Source organism: Ovis canadensis, chromosome 12 (assembly GCF_042477335.2).
Source record: "Ovis canadensis isolate MfBH-ARS-UI-01 breed Bighorn chromosome 12, ARS-UI_OviCan_v2, whole genome shotgun sequence".
NCBI classification, from domain to species: Eukaryota; Metazoa; Chordata; class Mammalia; order Artiodactyla; family Bovidae; genus Ovis; species Ovis canadensis.
In genome coordinates, this window is record NC_091256.1 from 62,384,097 (window position 1) to 62,407,671 (window position 23,575).

Sequence of the window (23,575 nt, forward strand, 5' to 3'; positions counted from 1 at the left end):
TCTCCCCCAGGGAGACAGGCCCTCTGGAGAGGAGCTGGTTTAACAGCCCTCCCATCCCCAGCTGTCCATCCCAGGTCCCTGGAACGGGACACTGAGAGGAGGGAGTGTCAGCATGGAAGCATAAGGGGTGTTTATCCAGTGGCAGATGGAAGGCCGCTCAGGCTGGCAGGATAGCTCGGGTGACAGTGATGGTTGATGGCAAAGGACACAGGATGTTCATGCCCCATTTGCCAGCCTGCGCACATCTTGCTGGCCCTTATCTGCCAGAGGAGATGTGGTGCACAGGCTTCCCACCCTCAGCCTCATCTGGAAGGGCCCAGCCTGCTTTGTGGATCTGGGAAGCCACGGGGTAGCTGTCTGCTGACGCAGCATGGCATCAAAAGTACACTGTCTTTTAATATAAGGCCAAAGGAGGGGGCAAAGAGCAGCTGCCAGCTCTGCTAGAGAAACACGAGTGAAATAGGAGCCTTTCTTCAAATCTCCAGGGACCCCCAGAGCTTGTTTCTCAGATGCAGAAAAGCCTGCCCTTCAGTCTGAGAGGAGGCTCTTCTAAGTCCACGTGTTCCTGTTCGGCCCCGAGAGGCGCAGCTGCCCAGGGAAGGGGTTCCAGGAGGGGAGCAAGCAGATCACTGGGTGTGGTGGGGTCTGGGCTGGGATACCCACCAGTTCTGTACATAAGTCAGGGCTCTTGGAGAGGCCTCCCCGTCCCCACCCCAGGGCCCAGAGCTGCCTCCAAATCCTGCTCTTCTCCAGGTGTGAGAAGACAGAGCCGCCTCAGGGGAGCCACCAAACTGGCTCAGGGCATTGTCAGCACTCCAGGAACCAGGAAAGTGGGTGGTCACTGCTGGGACAACCTTACCCCACCCCGGAGCCCAGCCCAGCCCGAGCAAGCAGTGCAACTGGGCTGTTAGTTCTCAGGCCACAGGGAGCTCTGGAGGGCTGCAGAGGAGGGTCAGGCCCTGCTTGTCAAGTGACTGCAATAGGAAAGTAGCTGGGTCAGGAGGGGGTTAGTTGTTAGACCTGGGGGGTGGGGATCAATGCCCAGCATGTGAGCTGCAAGAAGAGAGGCAGAAAGGGTAAATGATGTTATGATGGAATTCTGGATTTCAAGCTCATCTCAGCTTAAAATGGGGGCTCCTCAATACTATTCTCTTGGCCAGATGACATAAATTTATTTTTCTCAAAGCCATATCTCATTCCCCTCAAACCAAAGCTACTGCACACTCACATTACTTGGGAAAAGAGCCTCCATCATCCATGACTCAGATGACGGCTGGAACAACACAGGGGCCAGCTCTGAGCAGAACCACCGTCTCTCGGCTCAGGGTGACCAGCCGGCACCACCTCCTCCAGAGGCCGACCCTGAACCCACCCTGGGCAGAAGTGGCCCTCAGGGCAGGGCTGTTTATTAACAGGGGGTCTGGTTTTGGCCTCAGCTTTAAGGAGGAAGGATTAACCTTCTCAGAAATCTGTCCTCTGCTTGGAATAGTCATGGGAATCCCAAGAATAGCTTCAGGGCTGTTCTCAAGCCCAGAAGTGGCGTCACCAGTAGAAAAAGGCCCAAGCATTGCTGCCACCTAGTGGACAGGGTGAACAGATTTCTTTTTTTTTTTTTTTAATCTTTAAGGCCATGAAATTTGGGATCTTAGTTCCCTGACCAGGGATCAAGCCCACACCCCCTGCATTGGCAGCTCAAAGCCTCAACCAGTGGGCCAACAGGGAAGTGCCTGACAAATTTCACTTTAGTTGACCTTAAAATTTCAAAGAGGATGTTTCAGCCGTGCTAGGGCAATTTCCCTCATTCAGACCTCAATCTCCTCCAAAACATCCTCGAGAAAGCCGTTAAGAAATGGATCAAGCCGTCTGCACTGCCTCCTGATGTCTGTAACACAGAAGCGCATCTGACCTAAAGGAGCTCGCAACCCCCATGTTCAAAGGCAGAGTTTTCCTGAACAATCTCCCCATGAGGGCTCCACAGCTGGTAGTCCCCTGTACACGTCTGGTGCATGACTGGCACTGGAATTGGGACGGGTGATCCATGTGTCCCCAAAACGCACTCAGCGACTCAAGGTCACGGCATAAAGGGAAGAATTTTGCACTGGGAGAAGGGGTTGGCTTAGGCCTCAAGGTCAAGTTCTACTGCAGAATTCCATCTGTCAGAACACCAGACTTGGCTTTATTACGATCATTGACATTATAAATAACAAGCTGATTCTGAATCATGCAGCAAGCTTGGTATGGAAAGGTTGCAAAACAGGAAAAGAGGGTAACAGCAGACTCTGTCCCACCTTCCCAGTCTGTGCTGGGTACAGACGGCACTGCTGGAAACACATCTCCAAAATCATAATCTACAAAAACGAGGGACAAAACTGAAGATTAGAAACACAGGTAGTTTGGCAGGACAGGGAGGGTGGGGGGCAACAGGGTGGGAGGCATGGGAAGAACACAAGAGAGGAAAAATTCAACTTTCCATATTTTCTCTGACCACCTCAGGGGAATTTACAAGGAGCCCACCTGCTTCTCAGCTCGGGCACTGGCCCAGTGACCTCTGACCCCTAGGATGACCTGAGGGCAATCAGTTCCACGCCCGGAAGAACACGGCTCCCGTGCACCTAACCTCCTTTCCTACCCCTTGCTCTCCTTCCCGCCAAACCCATCAGCTAAGAAGAGGTGGGCTCAAGGGACACCTCTGTCGCTGGGCAGTCTGGCCCTTGAGGCCTGTCCCGCCAACTTCCCTGAGCCCAATCCAAGGAGACTGAGCTGCTATCTCCTGCTCCTATGAGAGCAATACAAATCTAGCTAACACCAGACTGAAAGTAACTGCCCTCCCTGGGAGAGAGGACCACACCACAGGCAGAAACAAAGGTCAAGGTCTCAATGCTGATGCAATTCTGGGTGCCCCTGGGGCTGAATTGGTGCTTGGAGCCCCTTCGCTGGAGATGGGGTGGGGTGCAGTACATAAACGGCTCTGGTTTCCCACGTGGGGAAACAGCCAGTTTTACAAATCAACACAGAGGCCAAAGGTTTGAAAGAAACCAGGCTGTTCCAACCTAAGACAACAAATGACTACAGACGTGAGGATGTTCTTTTTTCGGTCTTTGCTGCCATGTGTGTGATTGCCTCTGACACACTGTCAAGGACAGAAGGGACTCAGAAATCGATGGATCAGGGGAAATGGGGGCGAGTCTGCCTCTAAACTTTGAGACCCACTGGGTTCTCCTTCCTCCTTCCAGGGGTTGCTTAGCCTTTTCTACCTAGAATCAAGGGTAGGACCCCTGCAATGTCAGAAGTTTCCAGGTTGCCTTCCTGATCCTCCTGACCGCAGAGAACTGCCCTGGTGCATGTCTGCAGCCTTCTGAAAAGGGGTCTCACATTCATAAGATCTCATTGTGGCTTTTGATCCCCAGAATCAGTTTCTGAGCCACCACTGGGACTTTGAGAAAGAGAAGAGCCAGGAAGTGACTGGCCTGGTTTAACGCTGAATTTCCACCACTGGACCAACCGAAAAAGATGTCCCCTGGTCAGGCTTACGCAGCTTAGAATCCATTCACAACAGGGGCTGGCCCCTTCCCACCCTGGCACTCACCCTCACTAGATGGGGCGATGGCGCTGTCATCCCACTCCAGGGTGGTGGAGGTGACGGAGTTGAAGGAGTTGAGGGAGAGGCTGTCTGAGCCGTGGACCGAGCTGGGGAGGCGGTCTTCAAAGTCCAGCAGGTACTGGGGCTTGTAGTAGTCAGGCATGTAGGGTGCCAGGTCTAAATAGGGGGCATCCTGGGGAAAGAGAGGAAGAGGCAGGTTGGGGTGCCAGCAGGCCACGGTGGGCCTGAGTACGCGGCCTTCCTCGGACCTGCCTTCACACTCTCCCAGGCTGGTTTTTCTTTGGAAATCAACGTGTTTAAGGTACTAAGTCCAGAAATAAACTGCTGAGAGGAGGATTGTGAATGGTTGTGGCCCATAAGGCTGTGGGCCGGGGCCCGGGGACGACAGTGCCTGCTGGGCCTCCTGACCCTCCGTAGCTTCTTGTACTCATTTTCCCCAGTGTCTACTACTTTCTAGGTCTGTGCTATTGGAGTCTGGATCTAGGCTGGTGACCCAATTAGCAGGGGGCAGTTTCTTGCATCTTGATGAGGCTGCAGAGGTGCCTCTGAAGCTCCTGGGCTGCATTGCGATGGCTCTAGTGTGTAACCGTGTCCGTGACTGACCATGACCAGGAGGGAGGCTGGGAAGCAGGAAGCTGAGAGGCTTCCAGGATCCCAGGAGGCCCAAGGATGAATCTGCCTCGACTCTCAAAAGATTCATGTTCTGAACATGAAGGAGTATTAAGTGCTGACATACTCTAGGCGACGTGGTTTTTCTCCAAGTTGGGGCAGAGACAGGAAGGAGCCACCCAAACCAGGGATTCTGGCCAAGAGTCACCTTAGTCCCCCTGGGCAGCCCCTGAACCGTTCCCTCACCTGAAAACACAGGACGAGGCTCAGACTCAGCCTCGCCCATCAGGCTCCCTGGGCGGGACCTCACCCACCCTGCCCAACCCTCTGCCCCTATGAGCAGTGAGAGCTGGGATGTCTCACCAGGTCCAGGTCAAACCGAATGAACTCCAGCCCGGATACCAAGGTCAGGAAGAGGGTCAGGTGGTCATGGCTACAGACCAGGGCATTCCTGCAGGGCATGAGACAGGGTCATTCATGGTGGCTCTGGGCCTGGTTTCCAGCATAGCCCTGCCTCCCCAACAAGCCAGTTGTGTTGAAGTTTGATGTGTGACCTCCTCCCTCCATCCCCAAGCTTGATGCGGCCTTTGCCCACCCCCTTCCAGCACTCTTGCCTGGCTCTGGAGCCACAGGCACTTTACTGCCCATGTCTTCAGATATGGGGCCTGTGGCAGCTCTCAGCAGCTGCTCTGAACACTTCCTGCAGCAACGCCAGCAAAGGCTGAGTGTTCTGGTCAGGTCTGAGGCCTGGCTGGAGGGTCAGGCAAAGGCTGATCAGGCACCAAACGACTCGTGGAGCCCAGCTGGAACCTGGTCTCCTGGCCAGAGCCATCATAGGCAAGCTCCACTGGCTTTCAGGCCATCACTGGTGTGTCTTCAGGCTGCCCAGCCAGGCTAGGCCCCTGAGGGGCGGGCAGAGTGTGGTATGTGCATGGGTACGATGTTGGGACAAGGCTCAGGGGCACGCAGGAGCTCCGTGCATGAGACCCCGCGTCCGGACACTCACTTGACATAGTACTTGTGCAGGAGACCCAGGTTCTCCTGGAACAGCCGCAGGTAGCTCTCCAGGGAGTTTTCGTTGAGGGCCAGGTACAGCCAGGCCCGGCCTGCAAATGAAGGGCAGGAGTAAGTGGGAGGAAGGCCCAGCAGGTGGCAGCTTTCCTTGGCCTGGCAAGGAGCAAAGGGAGGAGGAGTGGCCGGGGAGAGCAAGCACCCCAACAGCCTTCTCACTTGCAGAAGTGCCACGCCCTGAAATCTTGACCTTTCTCATCAGACTCGAGCCTGTAACTGGCCAGGAAACTTGGATTGACAGGGCAGACTGCAAATCCCAGGGCAGACTGCAAACCCGAGCTGGGTTGAGAAATGTAACGATGCTGCGCTGACCCTGTAGCTGACACTGATCATAGCTCAGGGGGAGAGGCAAGACCCCTCACTCATGCTCGGGCTGGGATTCAGGAGGAGCCCAGCTCTCTTTAGCATCTTACTCTCCTTCCCCACAGCCATGAGGCTGCAGCCAGATGTCATGTGCTGGGGAGAAGTGAGGCCTTGTGGAGAGCGCTGGCATCTCAACAGCCCTCCACCACTGGACACCACGAAGCACTTGGCCTCCCAGGTTGACCTGAGTCCCAAGCTACCTGCAGGGAGGGCAAATCTTCCTCGAGTCAGCCTGGCTCTACTCACTGCGCCCCAGGTTGGTGGCCACGTGCTGTAGCACCTCGATGTGCTTGACGGCCTCTCTCCTGGTGAAATGAACCACGAGCACCCAGTAGCCAGATGAGAGGTCCTGCAGCCTGAGAAAGTAGGACAGGAGCTGCTGTGACCTGGATGGGGCCACCCTGTGGTCAGCGGGCCCACCAGCCTCTGAGTCAGCAGGAAGTCCACGGCTGAAAGCTGGGATTCCCAGGGCACCCACAGGTCTCCTCCTCCTCCTCCACCACCAGGCCTTCACGCCATCATTTCATCTGTGGCTAATCCCTTCCCCCATCATTCATGCCTGCTCAGAGACGGACTACTGGGACAAGCTCAGACAGCCTGCAGCCGCCTTGAGTGAGACCAATGTCTTTCTGCCAGGAAAGAAGAAATAAAGGGCAGTCAAGGCTAGGGACTTTCCTCTGGAGGCTACCATGGCCTTGGTCCTGCCCTGTCCAGCCGCATGGTCCTCTCCAGAAACTGCTGTCCTCTTACCCGTAGAGCAGAGCGTGGTCCAAGTGCTCACACAGACGCTGCAGGACTTTGTCGTGGTTGCGGATGGCAGGGGTCTCATCTTCACAGGCGGCAAAGTAGCTCTGCAACTGAAAGGAAAAACAAAATCCCCCCAGATTAGAAATGGACGAAGAGGAGGGCCACAGAAGTTCTATAATCAAGAAGGTAACTAAAGGGACTTCCCTGGTGGTTCAGTGGTTAAGAATCCCCTGCGTTCCAATGCAGGGGATGTGGGTTCAATCCCTGGCTGGGAAACTAAGATCCCATGTACCCATTCACCGCAGAGAAGATCCCACATGCCACAACGAAGACCCAATGCAGGCAAATAAGAAAGAAATGAAATGAAAAAGAAAAAAGAAAGTAGCTAAGAACATCAGTCAAAGGATGTATCCACGATGACCAACAGAATCAACCTTGAACTGCCTGCACCAGCTGCTTTTCCTGTACCACAGGTGTCAGTGGGCATAGGAGGAGTGCTAACTTAGAGCCCGGTCCCCAAGAGGCACTCCTGTGTGCTTGTCACAATGACAGCTTGATGCTGGCGAGGAAGTCATGGTCTACATGTGGGTCTCAGGTGGTACCACGCTTCCAGCCTGTGCCACCAAACTGTATAACTCTAGGAGCTCTGAAGTGAAGTGAAGTCGCTCTGTCGTGTCTGACTCTTTGTGAGCCCATGGACTGTAGCCCACCAGGCTCCTCCATCCGTGGAATTTTCCAGGCAAGAGTACTGGAGTGGGTTGCCATTTCCTTCTCCAGGGGATCTTCCTGACCCAGGGATTGAACCCAGGTCTCCCGCATTGCAGGCAGACACTTTATCATCTGAGCCACCATGGTACCTACAATATTATGTATACAAATGAACACACAGTGCCCAGTAAATCCCCTTGCTCTGCCCTGGAGCTGGCCACATGGTGGCCTGCCTGAAGCTGTCCCTCTGCACAAACCAAGGGCTGAGGGATGTGGGAACCTGCTTCAATGGCCTTCTTGTCAGAGGCTGACATGGGACACTGGGTTTACCTGAGGAAAGTGGCTGGATATGGATCCAGGTACCCGCCAGGCCCAGATTGAGCCCTACACCAAGAATTACACCATTCCCAGGCTGGACTGAAAAAAGATTTGGGGGCTTTCCTCGTCTAGTGGTTAAGAATTCACCTGCCAGTGCAGGGGATATGGGTTCAATTCTTCATCCGGGAAGATCCCACATGCCACGGGCAACTAAAGCCCATGCTCCACAACAAGAGAAGCCACCTCAGTGAGAAGCTCACATACCACAATGAAGAGTAGCCCCTGCTTACGGCAACTAGAGGAAGTCTGTGCACAGCAACAAAGACCCAGTGCAACCAAAGCTAAATAAATAAATCTAAAAAAAAAAGAAATAACCTAATATTATACATGCAGAGTACATCATGTGAAATGCCAGGCTGGATGAATCATAAGCTAGAAACAATACTGCTGGGAGAAATATCAATAACCTCAGATATGCAGGTGATACCACTCCAATGGCAGAAACCAAAGAGGAACTAAAGAGCCTCTTGATGAAGATGAAAGAGGAGATTGAAAAAGCTGGCTTAAGACAACATTCAGAAAACTAAGATCTTGGCATCTGGTCCCATCACTTCATGGCAAATAGATGGGGGAAAAAATGGAAACAGTGACAGACTTTATTTTCTTGGGCTCCAAAACTGCAGGTGATGATGTAGCCATGACATTAAAAGATGCTTGCTTGTTAGAAGAAAAGCTATGACAAACCTAGACAGAGTATTAAAAAGCAGAGACATCACTTTGTCATCAAAGGTCTGTATAATCAAAGCTATGTTTTTTCTAGTAGTCATGTACGGATGTGAGAGTTGGACCATAAAGGAGGCTGAGTGTCAAAGAATTGATGCTTTTGAACTGTGGTGCTGGAAAAGACTCTTGAGAGTCCCTTGGACAGCAAGGAGATCAAACTAGTCAGTCCTAAAGGAAATCAACCCTGAATATTCATTGGAAGGACTGATGCTGAAGCTGAAGCTTCAACCCTTTGGCCACCTGATACAAAGAGCTGGCTCATTGGAAAAGACCCTGATGCTGGGAAAGATTGAAGGGAGGAGGAGAAGGGGATGACAGAGGAGGAGATGGCTGGATGGCATCACTGACTCAGTGGATGTGAGTTTGAGCAAACTTGAGGAGACAGTGATGACACAGCCTGGCTTGCTGCTGACCATGGAGCTGGACATGACTTAGTGACTGAACAACAAACCTCATATTAAAAATAGATTTGGCCAGTAGGGGAGATGAGCTGCACCACGGAGTAACCTCAGCAGACTGATGGAGGCAAGGGCCGCTTGCTCAGCTCCAATAAGGACAAGAAAGCCCAGATCAGAACTGAGTTCTCTACAGCCGCTATGAGGAGGGGGGCCTCTGTCAAGGAGCAAAGATCTGGGAGGAAAGTCTTTCCCACTTCCCTCTGGTCTACCGCTGCCCTTCTAAAGGCCAGAGTGGGGAAGGACACACAAAAAAGAATACTCATCTCTGTACACTCATCTCAGGTTTAAGCTCCTGGCATTGGACGAACGTGCTCTCAAGTGCTTTCTGGAAGCAGTGGCAGAAACGGCCTCAGTAGGCAAGGCGCATCGACCACACCAGCAAGCACGCGCTCCTGGCCAGAGGCCAACCATTCAGCCCCCACAACAAAAATAGCTTCTCTTCTCCGTGGCCCAGAGTAAACCCAGCGGCCCTGCTGGCCCCGGACAGGCCTCCATCCTGCAGGGTCTGCCCCTCCTCCCAAGAGGCAAGCCCCAGGAGCAGAGGTTCCTAGAACTAAAAGAAACAGCGGAGCCTCCAGAAACTGCAGTGGCTGAAGGTACGCTTGCATGGGTTCCCACCGAGAACCATGACACCAGGTCCAGTTTTTTTTTTTTTTTTTTTTTAATTTTTTGGCCATGCCACATGGCATGTGGGAACTTAGTGCCCTGACCAGGGATCAAACCTCGGGGTCCCTGCATTGGAAGTGTGGAGTCCTAACCACTGGACCACCAGGGAAGTCCCCCACCTCCCTTTTTTTTTTAAAATTTCAAAATCCAAGAAAATCTGAGATCAGAGATTCTTAGATGTAGGAACTGGAAGGATCTTTAGAGAGCTAGTGCAACTCCTGTATTAAGGAAGGAAACACAGGCTTATTCATTTGTTTGATGGGAGCCACACCCATCGTAACACCTGAAAAATATGGAAAAGTTTAAAATTTTACTCATTTATCTTTAAACAGAGAAAGTGACTAAAGTCAAAGAAGGGTAAGTCCTTCACTTTGATTTTCAGCTAAGTGAGGGAGCCATGGCTGGAACTCAGACTCCTTTTTCAGGTCAAGATACCTTAAAACAAGATATATTCTAAAAGCATTATTTGCTCATTGTAAAAGTATAAGCCACATGGATGTGTGTGTGTGTGTGTGTGTATGCATTATTGTTGTGAAAATCACTCAGTTGTGTCCTACTCTTTGCAACCCCATGGACTGTATAGTCCATGGAATTCCCCAGGCCAGAATACTGGAGTGGGCAGCCTTTCCCTTCTCCAGGGGATCTTCCCAATCCAGGAATCAAACCCAGGTCTCCTGCATTGCAGGCGGATTCTTTACCAGCTGAACCACAAGGAAAGCCCCGTATATACGCATATGTGTGTGTGTATATATATATATATATATATGTATATATATATATATATATATACACATACATATATACACACACACACACATATATGAAGACCTCCTTTCCCTGCCCCCACTGTCAACAGCCTGTATGCGTGCCCTTGCAACTCTCTTCCTGCATACAAAGACTTAAAAGAGTGAAATGGGATCATGCTGTACTCATTGCTCTGAAACTTGCTTTCTCTTAATATATCAAATGTATACTTCCATATCATCACAGAGAGATCCACTCCATCCTTTTTAACGGCCACAAGTGTATTCTAAAATATGCTGCACCATGCTTTAACCATTGTTAGATACAGTTATTGTCTTCACTTCTTTGATATTACACAGAATACTGCAGTGCACATCTGGGGATGCCTGGGTGGCTATTTCTGTATGGTAGAACAGAACAGTATACAGAGTGGAACCACAGAGCTGAAGAACATGCATAACTACAATTTGGCTGGATCTTGCTATGTGCTCTTTTAAAATGTTGGACTTATTTACATTCCCATCATCAGGCCCAAACTGGGGATAATTAGTAATTTCCGCTTGTCCAGTGGGTGAAAAACAGCATCTAATTGTTTTAAATTGTATTTCTCTGATCACCAATGCAGCGGAACATCCTTATTCGCTGTTTGTATTGCTTTTTCTGTGAATTGCCTGTTCACACCTCTGCCCAACCTTCTCCTGGCTGCTTTTTTCTTATTGCTCTGTTGATACTCTCTGCTAGTTAAGGTTTTAATCCTGTGTGTTGCTATGTGGGGTGTTTTTGTATTTGTTCATTTTTTGCCCAGTGTGAGTTGACCTTTCTTTTTTCCTTTATTTTTCAACTGACCTTTAAACCTTGCTTATGGTGCTTTTTTACCTATTCAGAAATTCTTATTTTTTGTATAGTAAAATCGGTCCATTTTCTCCTTTATAATTTCCCATTTTCCCTGGTCTAATATTATAAAAAGTACCTTTATTCTTCTATAGTTTTAGTAGTTTCTTTTTTAATGTTTAGATTTTTATGTATGGCATGAGGTAAGGATTCAGCTTTATTAATTGGATGGATAACCCATTTTCCACATTTATTGGTAGTCCCTTACCGATTTATGATTTAATAAAACATTTTTCTAGACATCTTGCTATGGACAGAATGAGGCCACTCCATCCGCAACCATCCTTTTTCAAAAGTGTTTTGACTCTACTGGCATATTTTTTTAGAATAACATTTCCCTATAATTACTTTCTGGATTTGGAAGCAAATTATACTCAGTCCAGAGATTATCTGGGGAAAAAATGGTATTTTTGCAATACCAAGTCTTCCCACCAGGAACATGAGATTTTAAAAAAAATTTACTTTGATTAAAAGAAATTCTTTTAATGAATTGATTTGGCTGTGCCAGGTCTTAGTTGTGGCACACAGGATCTTTAGTTGTATCATAGGAACTCTTTTGGTTATGACATGGGAGGTCTAGTTCCCTGACCAGGGATCAAACCAGGTCCCCTGCACTGGAAGTATGCGGTCTTAGCCACTGGACCACCAGGGAAGTCCTTGGAATTTTTTTTTTTTTCCATTTACACAGGTCTTTTTTTATATCCTTTGGTAAGTTTTCCAACTTTCTTTGGATAGGTCTTGTACATTTCAAGGGGGTGTTGCATACATATACATGGTAGGAAGAGTTAGGGGAAAGTCTGCAACCAGGAAACAACTTTTGCAAAAGGTATAATAGAAAGAGTGTACAGCATGGTGGTGATGAGCCAGGGCTCTGGAGAGGAAACACTGGTCCAAAGACTGGCTCTGCTACTATAAAGTTAAGTATCTTTGGCAAATTACTTAACCCTCTAACCCTCACTTTTTCTCATCTGTAAAAGAGGTTAAAAACATTGTTTAGAGCTAAGCTGTCCAATACAGTAGCTGCTAACTACCTGCGACTACTTGAGTTTAATTAAATTTAAAATCAAACAAAAGTAAAAATGCAGTTCTTTAGTTGCACTAGTCCCATTTCAAATGCTCAGTAACCACACATGGCTAGTGAGCACTGTATTGGACAGTGCAGATGTGGAACCCTCCTTTATTGCAGAAAGGTCTATTGGTTTAGGGGATCAAATCATATAAAGCATGAAAAGGCTTAGCATGGACCTTGGTAAGCAAAAAATGCTCAGTAAGCATTAGCCAAGATTATTAAGAATAATGAAACCACGGTGATAGTTCATGCAGCATTACTTACAGTGGCCAAGTTACAGAAGCAACCTCACTGTCCATCGACAGATGAATGGATAAAGAAGTGGTATATATGCAATGGAATGTTACTCAGCCACAGAACAAAACAAACAAACATAAGGAAACAGAGACTCATGGCTGCAGAGAACAAACTGGTGATTCCTGGGGTGGGGGTGGGGGCAATGGATGGGCAAAATAGGTGACAGGGATCAAGAGTTACAAACTTTCAGTTACAAAATAACTCATGGGCAGGGGATAGAGTCAATATGCTAACAGTTCTGTATGGTGACAGTGTGGCGATCATTTTATAGCGAATAAAAATACGGAATCACTATGTTGCACACCTGAAACAAATGTAGTAAGTTAATCACACTCCAAATAAATAAAGGGAAGGAATATTCCATATTCTTAGTTACACCAATGACACTTAGCCAAACATAAGTTCAGGGTCAAAGAAGACTCAGTAATGCTCTCTCTGCTCTCAAGAACCAGTATTCCTAGCTCACTAGCAGGTGGTTCCAAAGCCTATCCTTTAACCACTCTTTCACAGCAGGCTGACAAAACATTTCCATCATCTCAGGGGACAAGGAGATCTTCAATCAATGCGACAACCCAGTACAGTTCTTGAGAGGGAACAAGGAGGAGGATGGGGATGTCTTTGAGTCAGTGACGAAAGAATTTTAGGAACTCGCCAACAGCTTGAGCTCATCCCTTGGAAGCTGTTCAGAAAGCGCCACATCAAGGTGAACAACCAAGGTCTCCTCCCCCATGACCCCTGCCCTGGCCACAGAGCGGCAGCTGCCAGGAGCTACTCATGGCACCAGGAAGGTCACAGGCTCTGAAAGTGGGAGGAGAGCAAATATTGAAGCCTCATTTGAGGGCCCCTGAGCAAGAGAATCAGTGAAATGGGGCTAACGAACACAACGCTGCCTGGATGCACGACTGCCGAATCGTATTCAAAATTACTCCTTAGTTAGACACAAAACCTGCTGAAGCAGTTACCACTGGCTGTAACTAGCGCCATCATTAAAAAAAAAAAAATTATGTATTTGCTGCCTCGGGTCTCAGTCGTGGCACATGGGCTCTTCCTTGCATCTCTGTGGAACCTTCTGTTGTGGCACACAGACTCTCTAGCTGCGGCATGTGGGATCAATAGTTGCAGTGCACGGGCTTAGCTGTTCTGTGGCATGTGGGATCTTAGTTTCCCAAACAGGGATCAAACCCACGTCCCCCACGTTGCAAGGTGGATTCTCAACCATCGGACCACCAGGGAAGTCCCTAGAGCCATCATTTATGGAAGGCTTGTTATGTGCACTATGAAGGTGGCGGACAACCTGGATTTAAATGTGGGCTCTGCTGCACATTCATTGTGTGACCTTGGGCAAGGGACTTAACCTCTCTAAACTGTTTCCTTTTCTCTCAGCTATGTCGTGTGGCATATGGGATCTTAATTTCCTGACCAGGGATGGAACCCATGCCCCCAGCATTGGGAGCAGAGGGTCTTAACCACTGGATTACCAGGGAAGTCCCTAAACTCAGTTTCCTGATCTACAAAAACATAGGTTGTGTGAGCGTTCAGATAATACCTTAATTGTATTTATCAAAGTGCACAATGCCTTGAAAGCAATTAATAAATGTTAGCAGCTTTGATGACATACTCTACAAACACTACTTAACTTTACCATCACAGCAACCCTATAAAGTAGGTCACAGAGCTAGTCAGTGGCAGAGGCAGATTTTAAATCCAAGTCTTTTCATCCAGCCTAGCTTCAAGATCCCCAAGTGAATGGTGCGTATAAAACATTATATGCTGTTCTAGTATGTTGTAGGAGAACCCGAGAAAGCGAAATGCAGTCCCCTCCTTTCTCTAAGTCAAACAGCAAAAAGCCCATGGTGCACGAGTTGCCGTATCTTCTGCAGCTCTGCTTTTTGAAAGATGGATGGAGGAGGAAAAGGCTGCTGTGGCTCCTTTAAGAAGAAAGCCCACATACTCTCGCCATCCTTTTGCTCCACATGGGCATCTTCCCAGTAGTGAGGAAGTGGATGGTCTGGTTAAACAAGCCAGAGCTTCTCCTGGAGGAGCCTTCCCCACTTCTGGGAAAAAATTCATCCCGCCCATCAGACTGTCGAGTACTTCTTTCATGCCCATGAAAATTTGGGGAAAAGGCCCAAAATTTCACAATCAGTAGGAGTCTAGAGCAGGGGTCAACAAGCTATGGCCAGTGGGTGTGCCTACTTTTGCAAATAAAGTTTTATTAAAATGGCCACACCCACGTGTTTTGCATTATCTACAGCTGCTTTGGCGCTATGAGGGCCCAACTAAGTGGATGCGACAGAGGCTGTGTGTCCCACAGAGCCTGAAACATTTACTGCTTGGCCCTTTACAGAAAAAGTCTCCCGACCTCTGGTCTAGAGCCTCAAGCAGAGGTGACCAGGAATGCACATCTGTCACAGACTGGCTCAGGAGGTGTCTCTTGCCCAATGCTCAGTTTAGCAGTGGCCAGAAGGGGAGGTTTGAGCCTTGAAGATTCAAGTGTTTCAACAAAGACTTATTGAGCACCCACCATGTATATACCAGATGCTGTTCTTTTTTTGGCTGTGTCATGTGGCTTGTGGGATCTTAGTTCCCCGACCAGGGGTTGAACCTGGGCCCTCAGCGGTGAGAGTTTGGAGTCTTAACCACTGGACCTCTGGGTAATTTCCATCAAATGCTATTCTTATACAGAAGTCCTTGCTGTTGTATAATGTAAATCATATGCAAATATATAATATAGTGCCAAGGATTAATAATGCCATAAGAAACAAAGCAGGGATTAGGACTCTGCTGTAAATATGGGGTCTCACTGAGGAAATGACAACAGAGGTAGCTAGGGGAAGAGTACTCTTGTTAGAAAAACAGCAGGTGCAAAGGTCCTGAGACAGGGGCAACAGTAAGGAAACTGGTATGGCAACGATGTGAGTGATAATGAGATCAGAGAACAGCCAAGGGCCCACAGCACGTGCAGCCATACAGGCTGTTGTAAAAGAATTTGCATTTCATTCCTAGTTTGATGGGAAATTATTGAAAACAGGGAAATGTTAACAATATAATTTAATATACAAAGCTGCTCTAGCATCTATATGGTGTCTATATAAACTGTGGAAGGCCACGGTGGAGGTAGACAGACTGGCTGAGAGGCTATCCCAGTGTAGATGGATAAGCTGGGAGCTGGCTATAGTGGTGGATGTGATAAAGGGTTGGATCTAACATCTGTTCTGCAGGTGGTACCCTGGGGACTTACTGATTGATTAGATGAAGGGTAGGGGGGGAAAAAAGATGCCAAGGATGATTCTAAGGTTTTTGGTCTGAGTAACTCAATGGCAGTGCTGTTTCCAGATGGGTGGAGCTCTACATTGGCCACAGTAAGTTCCAAATACCCATGTGTTGGCCAGGGTGGGGGCGGTATTCTCTGGTGGTGCAGTATTAAGAATCTGCCTTGCAATGCAGGGAGCACAGGTTTGAACCCTGCTCCAGCAAGATCCCACATGCTGAGGGGCAACTAAGTCTGTGCAACTACGCACAACTACCGAGCCTGTATTCTAGAGAACTGCGAGCTGCAGCTGTTGAAGCTTGCACATCCCAGAGCCTGTGCTCTGAAATAGCAGAAGCCACCACGACAGGAAGCCTGCACATTGTAACTAGAGAGTAGTCCTTGCTCGCCCCAACTGGAGAAACCTCGCATGCAGCAATGAAGACCCAGCACAACCAAAAGTGAAAATTAATTAATTAACTAATAAAACAAAAAGGTGCCTATCAGGTATCTAAGCGGAGACGTCAAGGAGACAGTTGTATAAGTGGGCCTGGAGTTCAGAAAGAGGTCATTGCTTGCCATCAGTCTTTGGATGGTATTTAAAGCTGTGGAATTGGATGAGATCATCTTGGGAATGAAGAAAGAGAAGCATCTGAGCATGGAGCCAAGGTGCTCCAACGTCGAACCAGGGGCCCTCCCCCAATCTGCACAACAGGCTCACGTGGGGAACTGGAGGAAAAGAACAAGGCAAAGGTGCCCCCCACCCAGATCAACCAGAGCAGAAACTCTGGGGGCGGGGCCCAGGAGCCAGCAATTCTTTTTAATACTCCCCAGACAATCCTAACGCCCAGCCAGGGAGGAGGATCACTGCTTTAGACTGCGAAGGCACAGCCAGCAAGGCAGGTGGGAAGTCTGGACAGTGTGTACTCCAGAAGCTCATCAGGTCATGTTCCCACATAAATGGAGGGGCGCGAACCTTGAGGAAAAGCAACAGGGGTGAAGAGGTAGAGACAAAAGCCTGGGAGGGGTCCACCAGGGAGAGTTAGAGCTTTTTTGGATCCTGCTTCAAGCAAATGAGGTATTTGTAAATTGACATCGATGGGGCAATTGGACCTTGAAAACAGGACGTATGATGACACGGAGGAAAAACTGAAGAGAGAAGAGGAAGAAGAAGGAAGCAAATAGAGGAGACAGCAATACAGAAAACTCTGTTGACCAGCTTTGCCAACAGGATGGCCGGAAAACACGGGTGGAGTAAAGGGGCCAAGTCCTTGAACAGGAAAGACGGGGTGGGATCCACAGCCCAGGGCAGGGGTGGCCACAGATGGGAGCCCAGGTGGGCTGGTGAGCTTGATGGTGGGAGGAGGAAAAAATTCTCATGAGAAGAAAATTTATAAAAATAAGCAAGGTCCCCTGAGAATGAAGAGAGAAACAGTAAGATTTAAAAGTAACTGCTTTGTTTTTAAACCCATGGTTTCCTGAGAGTCCTTGAACTTGGGCCTCATCTCCAACTCCTGCTCCCAGGCCACACCCGTACTGGCTAGGCTGCTCTGGGTCCTCCTGGTGTGCTCAGGCACCCAGGCATAGCCCACTCCAGACCCTCACAGCTGGGAGGCCGGCGCTCTCTGCGGAGCACTCTGGGACGACAGGCAATCACGAGACGTGGCCAAGGGGACGTGGGGGTGGTGCACTCCTGCAAGCCAAGAAATGCCTGACTCAGAGCATTTTAATTAGCGTCAGTCCCACTCTCTGCTCCGAGCTGAAACAGCCTGGCCCTCTCGGCCTTGCCTCTCTCATAGATGCGTAGCCATGAAATGGTTTTTAGTTTTATGGTTGGTATCAAGAAATCCTTCCAGAATTGGTCCCTGATAGCTAACTTAAGGGCAGCTCTGACAGGTTAAAAACAGCCAGAAGAAAATGAGCCGGTTACAGTGGTCCTCCCATCTTTCTCCCTGGTCAGTCAAGACCAAAGAGGCTGTGATGCTGCCCAGCAAACAGACAGGGAATCTGGAATTTCGCTCGGCTGGCTACTCACAGGCTGTACAGGGTGGAGGGGGCAGAGGGGCATGGGGGAATCCCATTCCTATATTTCAGAGCAGGATAAAATCCCTGCCCCAATAAAGCCAGGAGAGTCCGCGAGGCTGGAGAGACCCAGGGCTGACGACATGCTCATGTGAACCGCCCAGCCACTTCAGGGCTCCATCCTCGCTCAGCACACACAGACCTCGAATGCAGGAGTCCCTCCTGCTGCCCAGGGAGGAGGTCACCAGGTAACAGCAGCCACCCTAGTGGCTCCATGGAGACCAGATGTATTTAGACGACAGTGTTTAGAGCAGCCTCCTCAGTCCAGGTCTAGGAAGTAGAAATCCAAAAGGAGAAGAGAACCCAACTGAAGCGGGGGGTGGGCAGCTACCTGACCTCAGAGCACCTTTTACCTATTAAGCTGATGGCAGCCCTGGCCACACGAGCTCAACCCAGACTCAGAGCCACCATGAGCTATAGGACCTCCTGGGACACCTCGTCTCCGGGGCTGCCTCTCTCGGGCTGCAGGTGCGCTGAAGGTGACGGACGAGGTCTGCAGGGAGTGAGAGGCCTCTGCCTGCCTTGCCTTTGGGATTCTAGCCACCGAGGGCCTCCTGCTGGGTCAAACCATGCCTGTGGCCCTTGGGAACACTTGCTCTTCTTTCCAAGGCAGACACTTCGAGGACAGGCAGACATCAGGCCGTGTGATACCATCTATTACCTTTGGGGTCAGAATGGCCCCATATCTTGATGCCTGGACATGCCCAGGGAGCGGGACCCTAGGAGGGTTCATCCTTGGCAGAGATGGCAGGAGAAGTGTTGGTGTGGCCGCCCACCCTGATTCTGCACCAGTAGTTTGCACTGGCTTCAGATACTGCCTCTCATGGATCTAAGAGACGACCAGGGCTTATCACCCACCTCAAAAATAAATAGAAATAAATAAATAAATAAAGCAGGCAGGCTAGAGTCTTCTAAATCTTAGCAAAGCTTCTTAAGAACAATAATGCCTGCTTTACATGATCCAAGGAATGAGAGGCTACTGCCAACAGCATTTCTGGAAAGATGCTCCACTGGAATTGAAGGCAAGTCTGGGTGTGGGTCAGGAGGAAGAAGTTTGGAATCTAAGGGAGGAAGAGATGTAGACACCACGTGGGTGCTGCCCGCTCCCGCTCCCATCGCAGCGGGATGCGGTGGCTCCACGGCAGCGGTACCAGGATGGAGAACTGTGTGTGCCGCTGGCTGACTGCCGGGTCTCTGGTGTTTGCCCAGGGACCTCTTGCGGGGAGGGGGGCCTCATGGCATCTTCCTCTCCTGGAGCCTCTCATTCAGGGGGGTGTCGGGGGAGTTACAGTGAGTGAGGAAGAGGGTCTCAGTGATGGGACTTTACTGAATGAGCTGAAAGTCAGAGGAATAACCACCTAACCAGAACCCTCATCTCCTGGGCAGGGAGGCTGGGGTCCAGAGAGGTAAGGACAGGCTCTGACCTCTTGGCTTTGCTTAGCGGTCCTCCTGCTTCATTGCAGCATTCTGGTTGGGTGTGCTCGTATACCACAGAAGGAGCTATTACTGGAGCCCCTTCTGCTCCCATTCCCTCAGGGATAATGCAAAGGTCAGGGGCACCTGCTGCCACCATCTGGAAAGTGCTCATCCCAGTGTCTTACTGAGGAGGGCAGAGCAGGAGGCGCTGGGCCACTCCCAGGGCTCTGTGGAATGGGAGCTGGGGGGACAATGTCGGGAATGTCCCAGCTGCTCCCTTCCTAGACAACATGAGAATAATGTCAACAGAGGCCAAGGCCCACTGGTGTCCACCGCTCCACCAATCCTGGGCAACCACAGTGATTCTAACTCATTGTCCTCATTTAATCCCTCACCTGAGATCCCACCCTACCTTAGCCTGAAAATAGCTCATTTCCAAATGACAATCAATTATAGTAGACTGTCAACCCAGACATCATCCCCACACAAGGACCAATCAGAAAGCCTGCGATTCAGAGATGACCGGCCTGGTTTCTCAGTGGGCATGAAAAACCTGGTCCTGCAGCCAACAGCCCTTCCCGGGAAAGGCTTGTGCCCAGGCTGGTGGCATCGTGGGAATGACTGGCGCCCCCTACTTGTAGGGCTACATAAAGGGTTTGCTGTTTGTTTACCACGGGCCTGCATTGTTCCTGAAGCAAGATGGGTGAAATCAATGCTTCTTAACCATTCATTTACCACTAAATATACCTAATTATACAACTTTCTTTCCCACCTCCCAAATCACTGCTTATTAGACCCTCTGCCGGAGTTGGCAGGCTCTCTGCTTTACTGGCAGTTCTGTTCAAAGACATGCAGGGAAAAAGCACAGGTAATTGGGGAGCTTCCTTGGTGGTCCAGTGGTAAGGAATCTACCTGCCACACAGGTCTGACCCCTGATCTGGGAAGATCCCACATGCTGCAGAGCAACAAAGCCCGTGCGACACAAGAGAAGCCACCACAATGAGAAGCCCAAGCACTGCAACGAGGGAAACGCCTGTGCAGCAGTGAAGACCCAGTACAGCCAAGAAGAAATAATGAACAAAATTATTAAAAAAAAAAAAAAAGCAGGTACTTGGGAATTCCCTGGTGGTCCAGTAGTTGTGACTCTGTGCCCCCACCGCAGGGGGCCTGCGTTTGATCTCTGGTTGGGGAACTAGGATCCCACAAGCCACACAGCATGGCAAAAAAAAAAAACAAAAAAAACCAGGTATTTGAATTATCCATGGATTTCATTTTTTGTACTTTCTCTGGGGTGTTAAGGGCTTCCCTGGTAACTCAGATGGTAAAGAATCCACCTGCAATGTGGGAGACCTGGGTTCAATCCCTGGGTTGGGAAGATCCCCTGGAGAAGGGAATGGCTACCCATTCCAGTATTCTGGCCTGGAGAATTCCATGGACTGTATATCCATAGGGTGGCAAAGAGTCAGACTTGACTGAGCGACTTTCACTTTTGGGATGTTAAAGCTGAGTGCCAAAGAATTAATGCTTTTGAACTGTGGTGTTGGAGAAGACTCTTGAGAGTCCCTTGAACTGCAAGGAGATCAAACCAGTATATCCTAAAGGAAATCCATCCTAAATATGCATTGGAAAGACTGATGCTTAAGCTGAAGCTCCAATACTTTGGCTACCTGATGCGAAGAGCTGACTCACTGGAAAAGGCAGGAGGAGAAGGGAACGACAGCTGATCAGATGGTTGGATGGCATCTCCGACACAATGGACAAGAGTTTGAGCAAGCTCCAGGACTTGGTGATGGACAGGGAAGCCTGGCATGCTGCAGTCCATGGGGTCACAAAGAGTCGGACACAACAGTGACTGAACTGAACTGGGGTGTTGGAACAATGACAGCAGTTGGGAACTGGCCTAGTTGGGCACAGATCTCTTGGATAATTTGACAGAATATGTTTCCAGAAGCAGTTAAATGCTCCTCTGTGCTGGCAAGGGAGTGTTCCAGTGTCCCTGGGTACCCTGTGTGTTCTGCCTCTAAACTCAGCACAGGGTTGACCCTGATGGAGGGCCCAAGGCCCCTCTTTAGAGTGGAGAGGAAGATGCAAGAGGCCCTCCCAAGAGGTCCCTGGGCAAACACCAGAGACCTGGAAGCCAACCAGGGGCCTGAAAGGACACATGGCATGCAGGATTCTCCACCATCCATGTGCCACTGCGCTGGAGGCAGAAGCTAGTGGAGACCCTGCTGTTTTCTGAGCACTCACATTCAGGGTTGTGTGTGGCACTGGTGGGAGGAGGAAGGGAGTTTTTCAAAGCCTTGTTTTCAAAGCCTGGGAGCCTTCGCTGGCTCTGGGTTCATCTTTCACTTCCCCTTTCCCCTGCTGTACCTGCAACATGGCCTCAGCCGTACTTCCCCACCAAGACAGCCAGATTGCTGCTGAGGAAAATGGCCATCAAGTCACCATCTAAACCACGACTTAGGTTGGGAGGACACTCCTGCCTCCTCCTAAGGTCTGTGTGATACAGTCAGAGACTTTATTTCTTATCATAAAAAAAATAACTTTAGTGATTTATCTATGGCTGCGCTGGGTCTTTACTGCTACGTGTAGGCTTTCTCTAGTTGTGTTCAGCAGGGGCTGTTCTGTACTTGTGGCACACGGGCTTCTCATCGTTGTGGCGTCTCTTGCTCTAGGGTGCTGGGGCTTCAGCAGGTGCAGCACTCGGGCTCAGTAGTTGTGGCTCACGGGCTTAACTGCCCTGCAGCATGTGGAATCTTCCCAGATCAGGGACCAAACTCATGTCCCCCACACTGGCAGGCAGGTAGATTTTTAACCACTGGACCACCAGGCAAGTCCAATAGTCAGAGACTTTAGAGGCTGAAAGTGTAACTGCAGGGTTAGGAAGTGTGTTGAGGACTCCATGGATTACAAACCCATAATGGTTATTAAAGGAGATCCAGGGGACTGAATGCATTAAGTGTTAAGGATTCCTCTGCTCTGCTCACTCCCCTTCAGGCCAGCATGTCTATAGACACTTCATACTTCAGCAGTCTGCAGCCCCCCAAAACAAAGAACTTACAGTGATTTATTAGAGTATAAGCATAAACATACAATCAATCTGTCTATTAAAAGATAAACACACACACCCCAAAGGGTAGAAGTGTGAACAGAGGCTGACTACTTTCAAAAATTACCTGCAGATTTCAAGTCTACATTAGTTCTTCCCTTGTTCTTACATATTACTGGATTTTTCAGAATCTTCTACTTCCAGCTCTCAAGTACAGACACCCAAGGAAGAGGGTAGTCTTTAGGAAAGGAATATTTTCTTCCTTCTACATTTCTATAATGTTTGTGAATACTTAGAAGCAAAAGGAAAAGAAGATAAACTACAAATATTTAAGATGGGAGAATGTCTGTGGTGCAGGGCCAGCTACTTTGCTGAAAAGACAGAGAAGCTCTCGGGGCCCTGAGTGGTTGTAACAGTGACCTGTGGTATGACATGTTACAATGACCTGCTGGTAACAATGACCCTGGGTGGTTGTAACAATGACCTGACCTCTCAGCTCCAGCCAAATGGATGCTCCCAGAAACTGTCCTTATTCTCCTGCTTCAAACTGAAGTTCTAGGACATTCACACCACAAACAAACCACAATGAGGAGGAGGACAGGGCTGGAAAGGGATGGTCACCTTAGTTCAGACCCCAGGGAGGAGAGCTCTGGGACCAGGGTCACCCACTCCAACCTTGCACTGTGGGGTCCCGGCTCCATCAGCATTGAGGTCGCCCAGAAGAGCTTTTTATCTATGGAGGAAAAGCCCTGTTTGCTCCCCTAGGACATAAGGGCACCCCCAGCCTCAGGGGCACCACACTCTTCTTGCCACGGTGGCAAATTGTGATGCCAGAGATGAGCAGTGAAGACCCGAACGGTGAGAATGACCCACCCAAGAGCCCCCTGCTGCTACTGCTGCTGCTAAGTTGCTTCAGTCGTGTCCAACTCTGCGCAAACCCATAGATGGCAGCCCACCAGGCTCCCCCGTCCCTGGGATTCTCCAGGCAAGAACACTGGAGTGGGTTGCCATTTCCTTCTCCAATGCATGAAAGTGAAAAGTGAAAATGAAGTTGCTCAGTCGTGTCCGACTCTTCGTGACCCCATGGACTGCAGCCTACCAGGCTCCTCCATCCATGGGATTTTCCAGGCAAGAGTACTGGAGTGGGGTGCCATAGGACACCTACATATGCCAACTTTCTCTTCCCACAATGCTCACACCCCGAATACCAGCTCCTTTCTTTCCACACTGAAACGTCATGCCCACTCTACCCTCAATCTTAGTTTTTAGGCCTGACATTTCCATCAGCCAGCAGCAGGCTTCCAGTTTTGCTGGGAATTTCTTTCCACAATGGGCTCCAGCTAGATGAGTTTGAGAGGGACCCACAGGAACGGCCACTGCTCCATCTGACACTTGGAGTGTCCACTGTGACTACAGAGATGGCTGGGGACTGTCCTGACTAACAAGGGCTGCT

General features: G+C 49.6%; 1 protein-coding gene across 3 annotated transcripts in view; it reads right to left on the reverse strand.

The window, feature by feature from the left end:
• PLEKHM2 (pleckstrin homology and RUN domain containing M2) overlaps positions 1 to 23,575 on the reverse strand; it is a 39,417-nt gene that overhangs the window by 8,721 nt on the left and 7,121 nt on the right. Inside the window, exons 2-7 of one of the 3 annotated variants that reach the window (XM_069545937.1) lie at positions 6,395 to 6,501; positions 5,891 to 6,000; positions 5,217 to 5,316; positions 4,574 to 4,661; positions 3,587 to 3,773; positions 2,289 to 2,348 (exon numbers count right to left, since the gene is read on the reverse strand). In XM_069545937.1, coding sequence (XP_069402038.1) covers positions 2,289 to 2,348; positions 3,587 to 3,773; positions 4,574 to 4,661; positions 5,217 to 5,316; positions 5,891 to 6,000; positions 6,395 to 6,501 — 652 coding nt within the window. The remainder of the gene's footprint in view (positions 1 to 2,288; positions 2,349 to 3,586; positions 3,774 to 4,573; positions 4,662 to 5,216; positions 5,317 to 5,890; positions 6,001 to 6,394; positions 6,502 to 23,575) is intronic. The other 2 variants (XM_069545938.1, XM_069545939.1) reach the window with 2 other exon arrangements.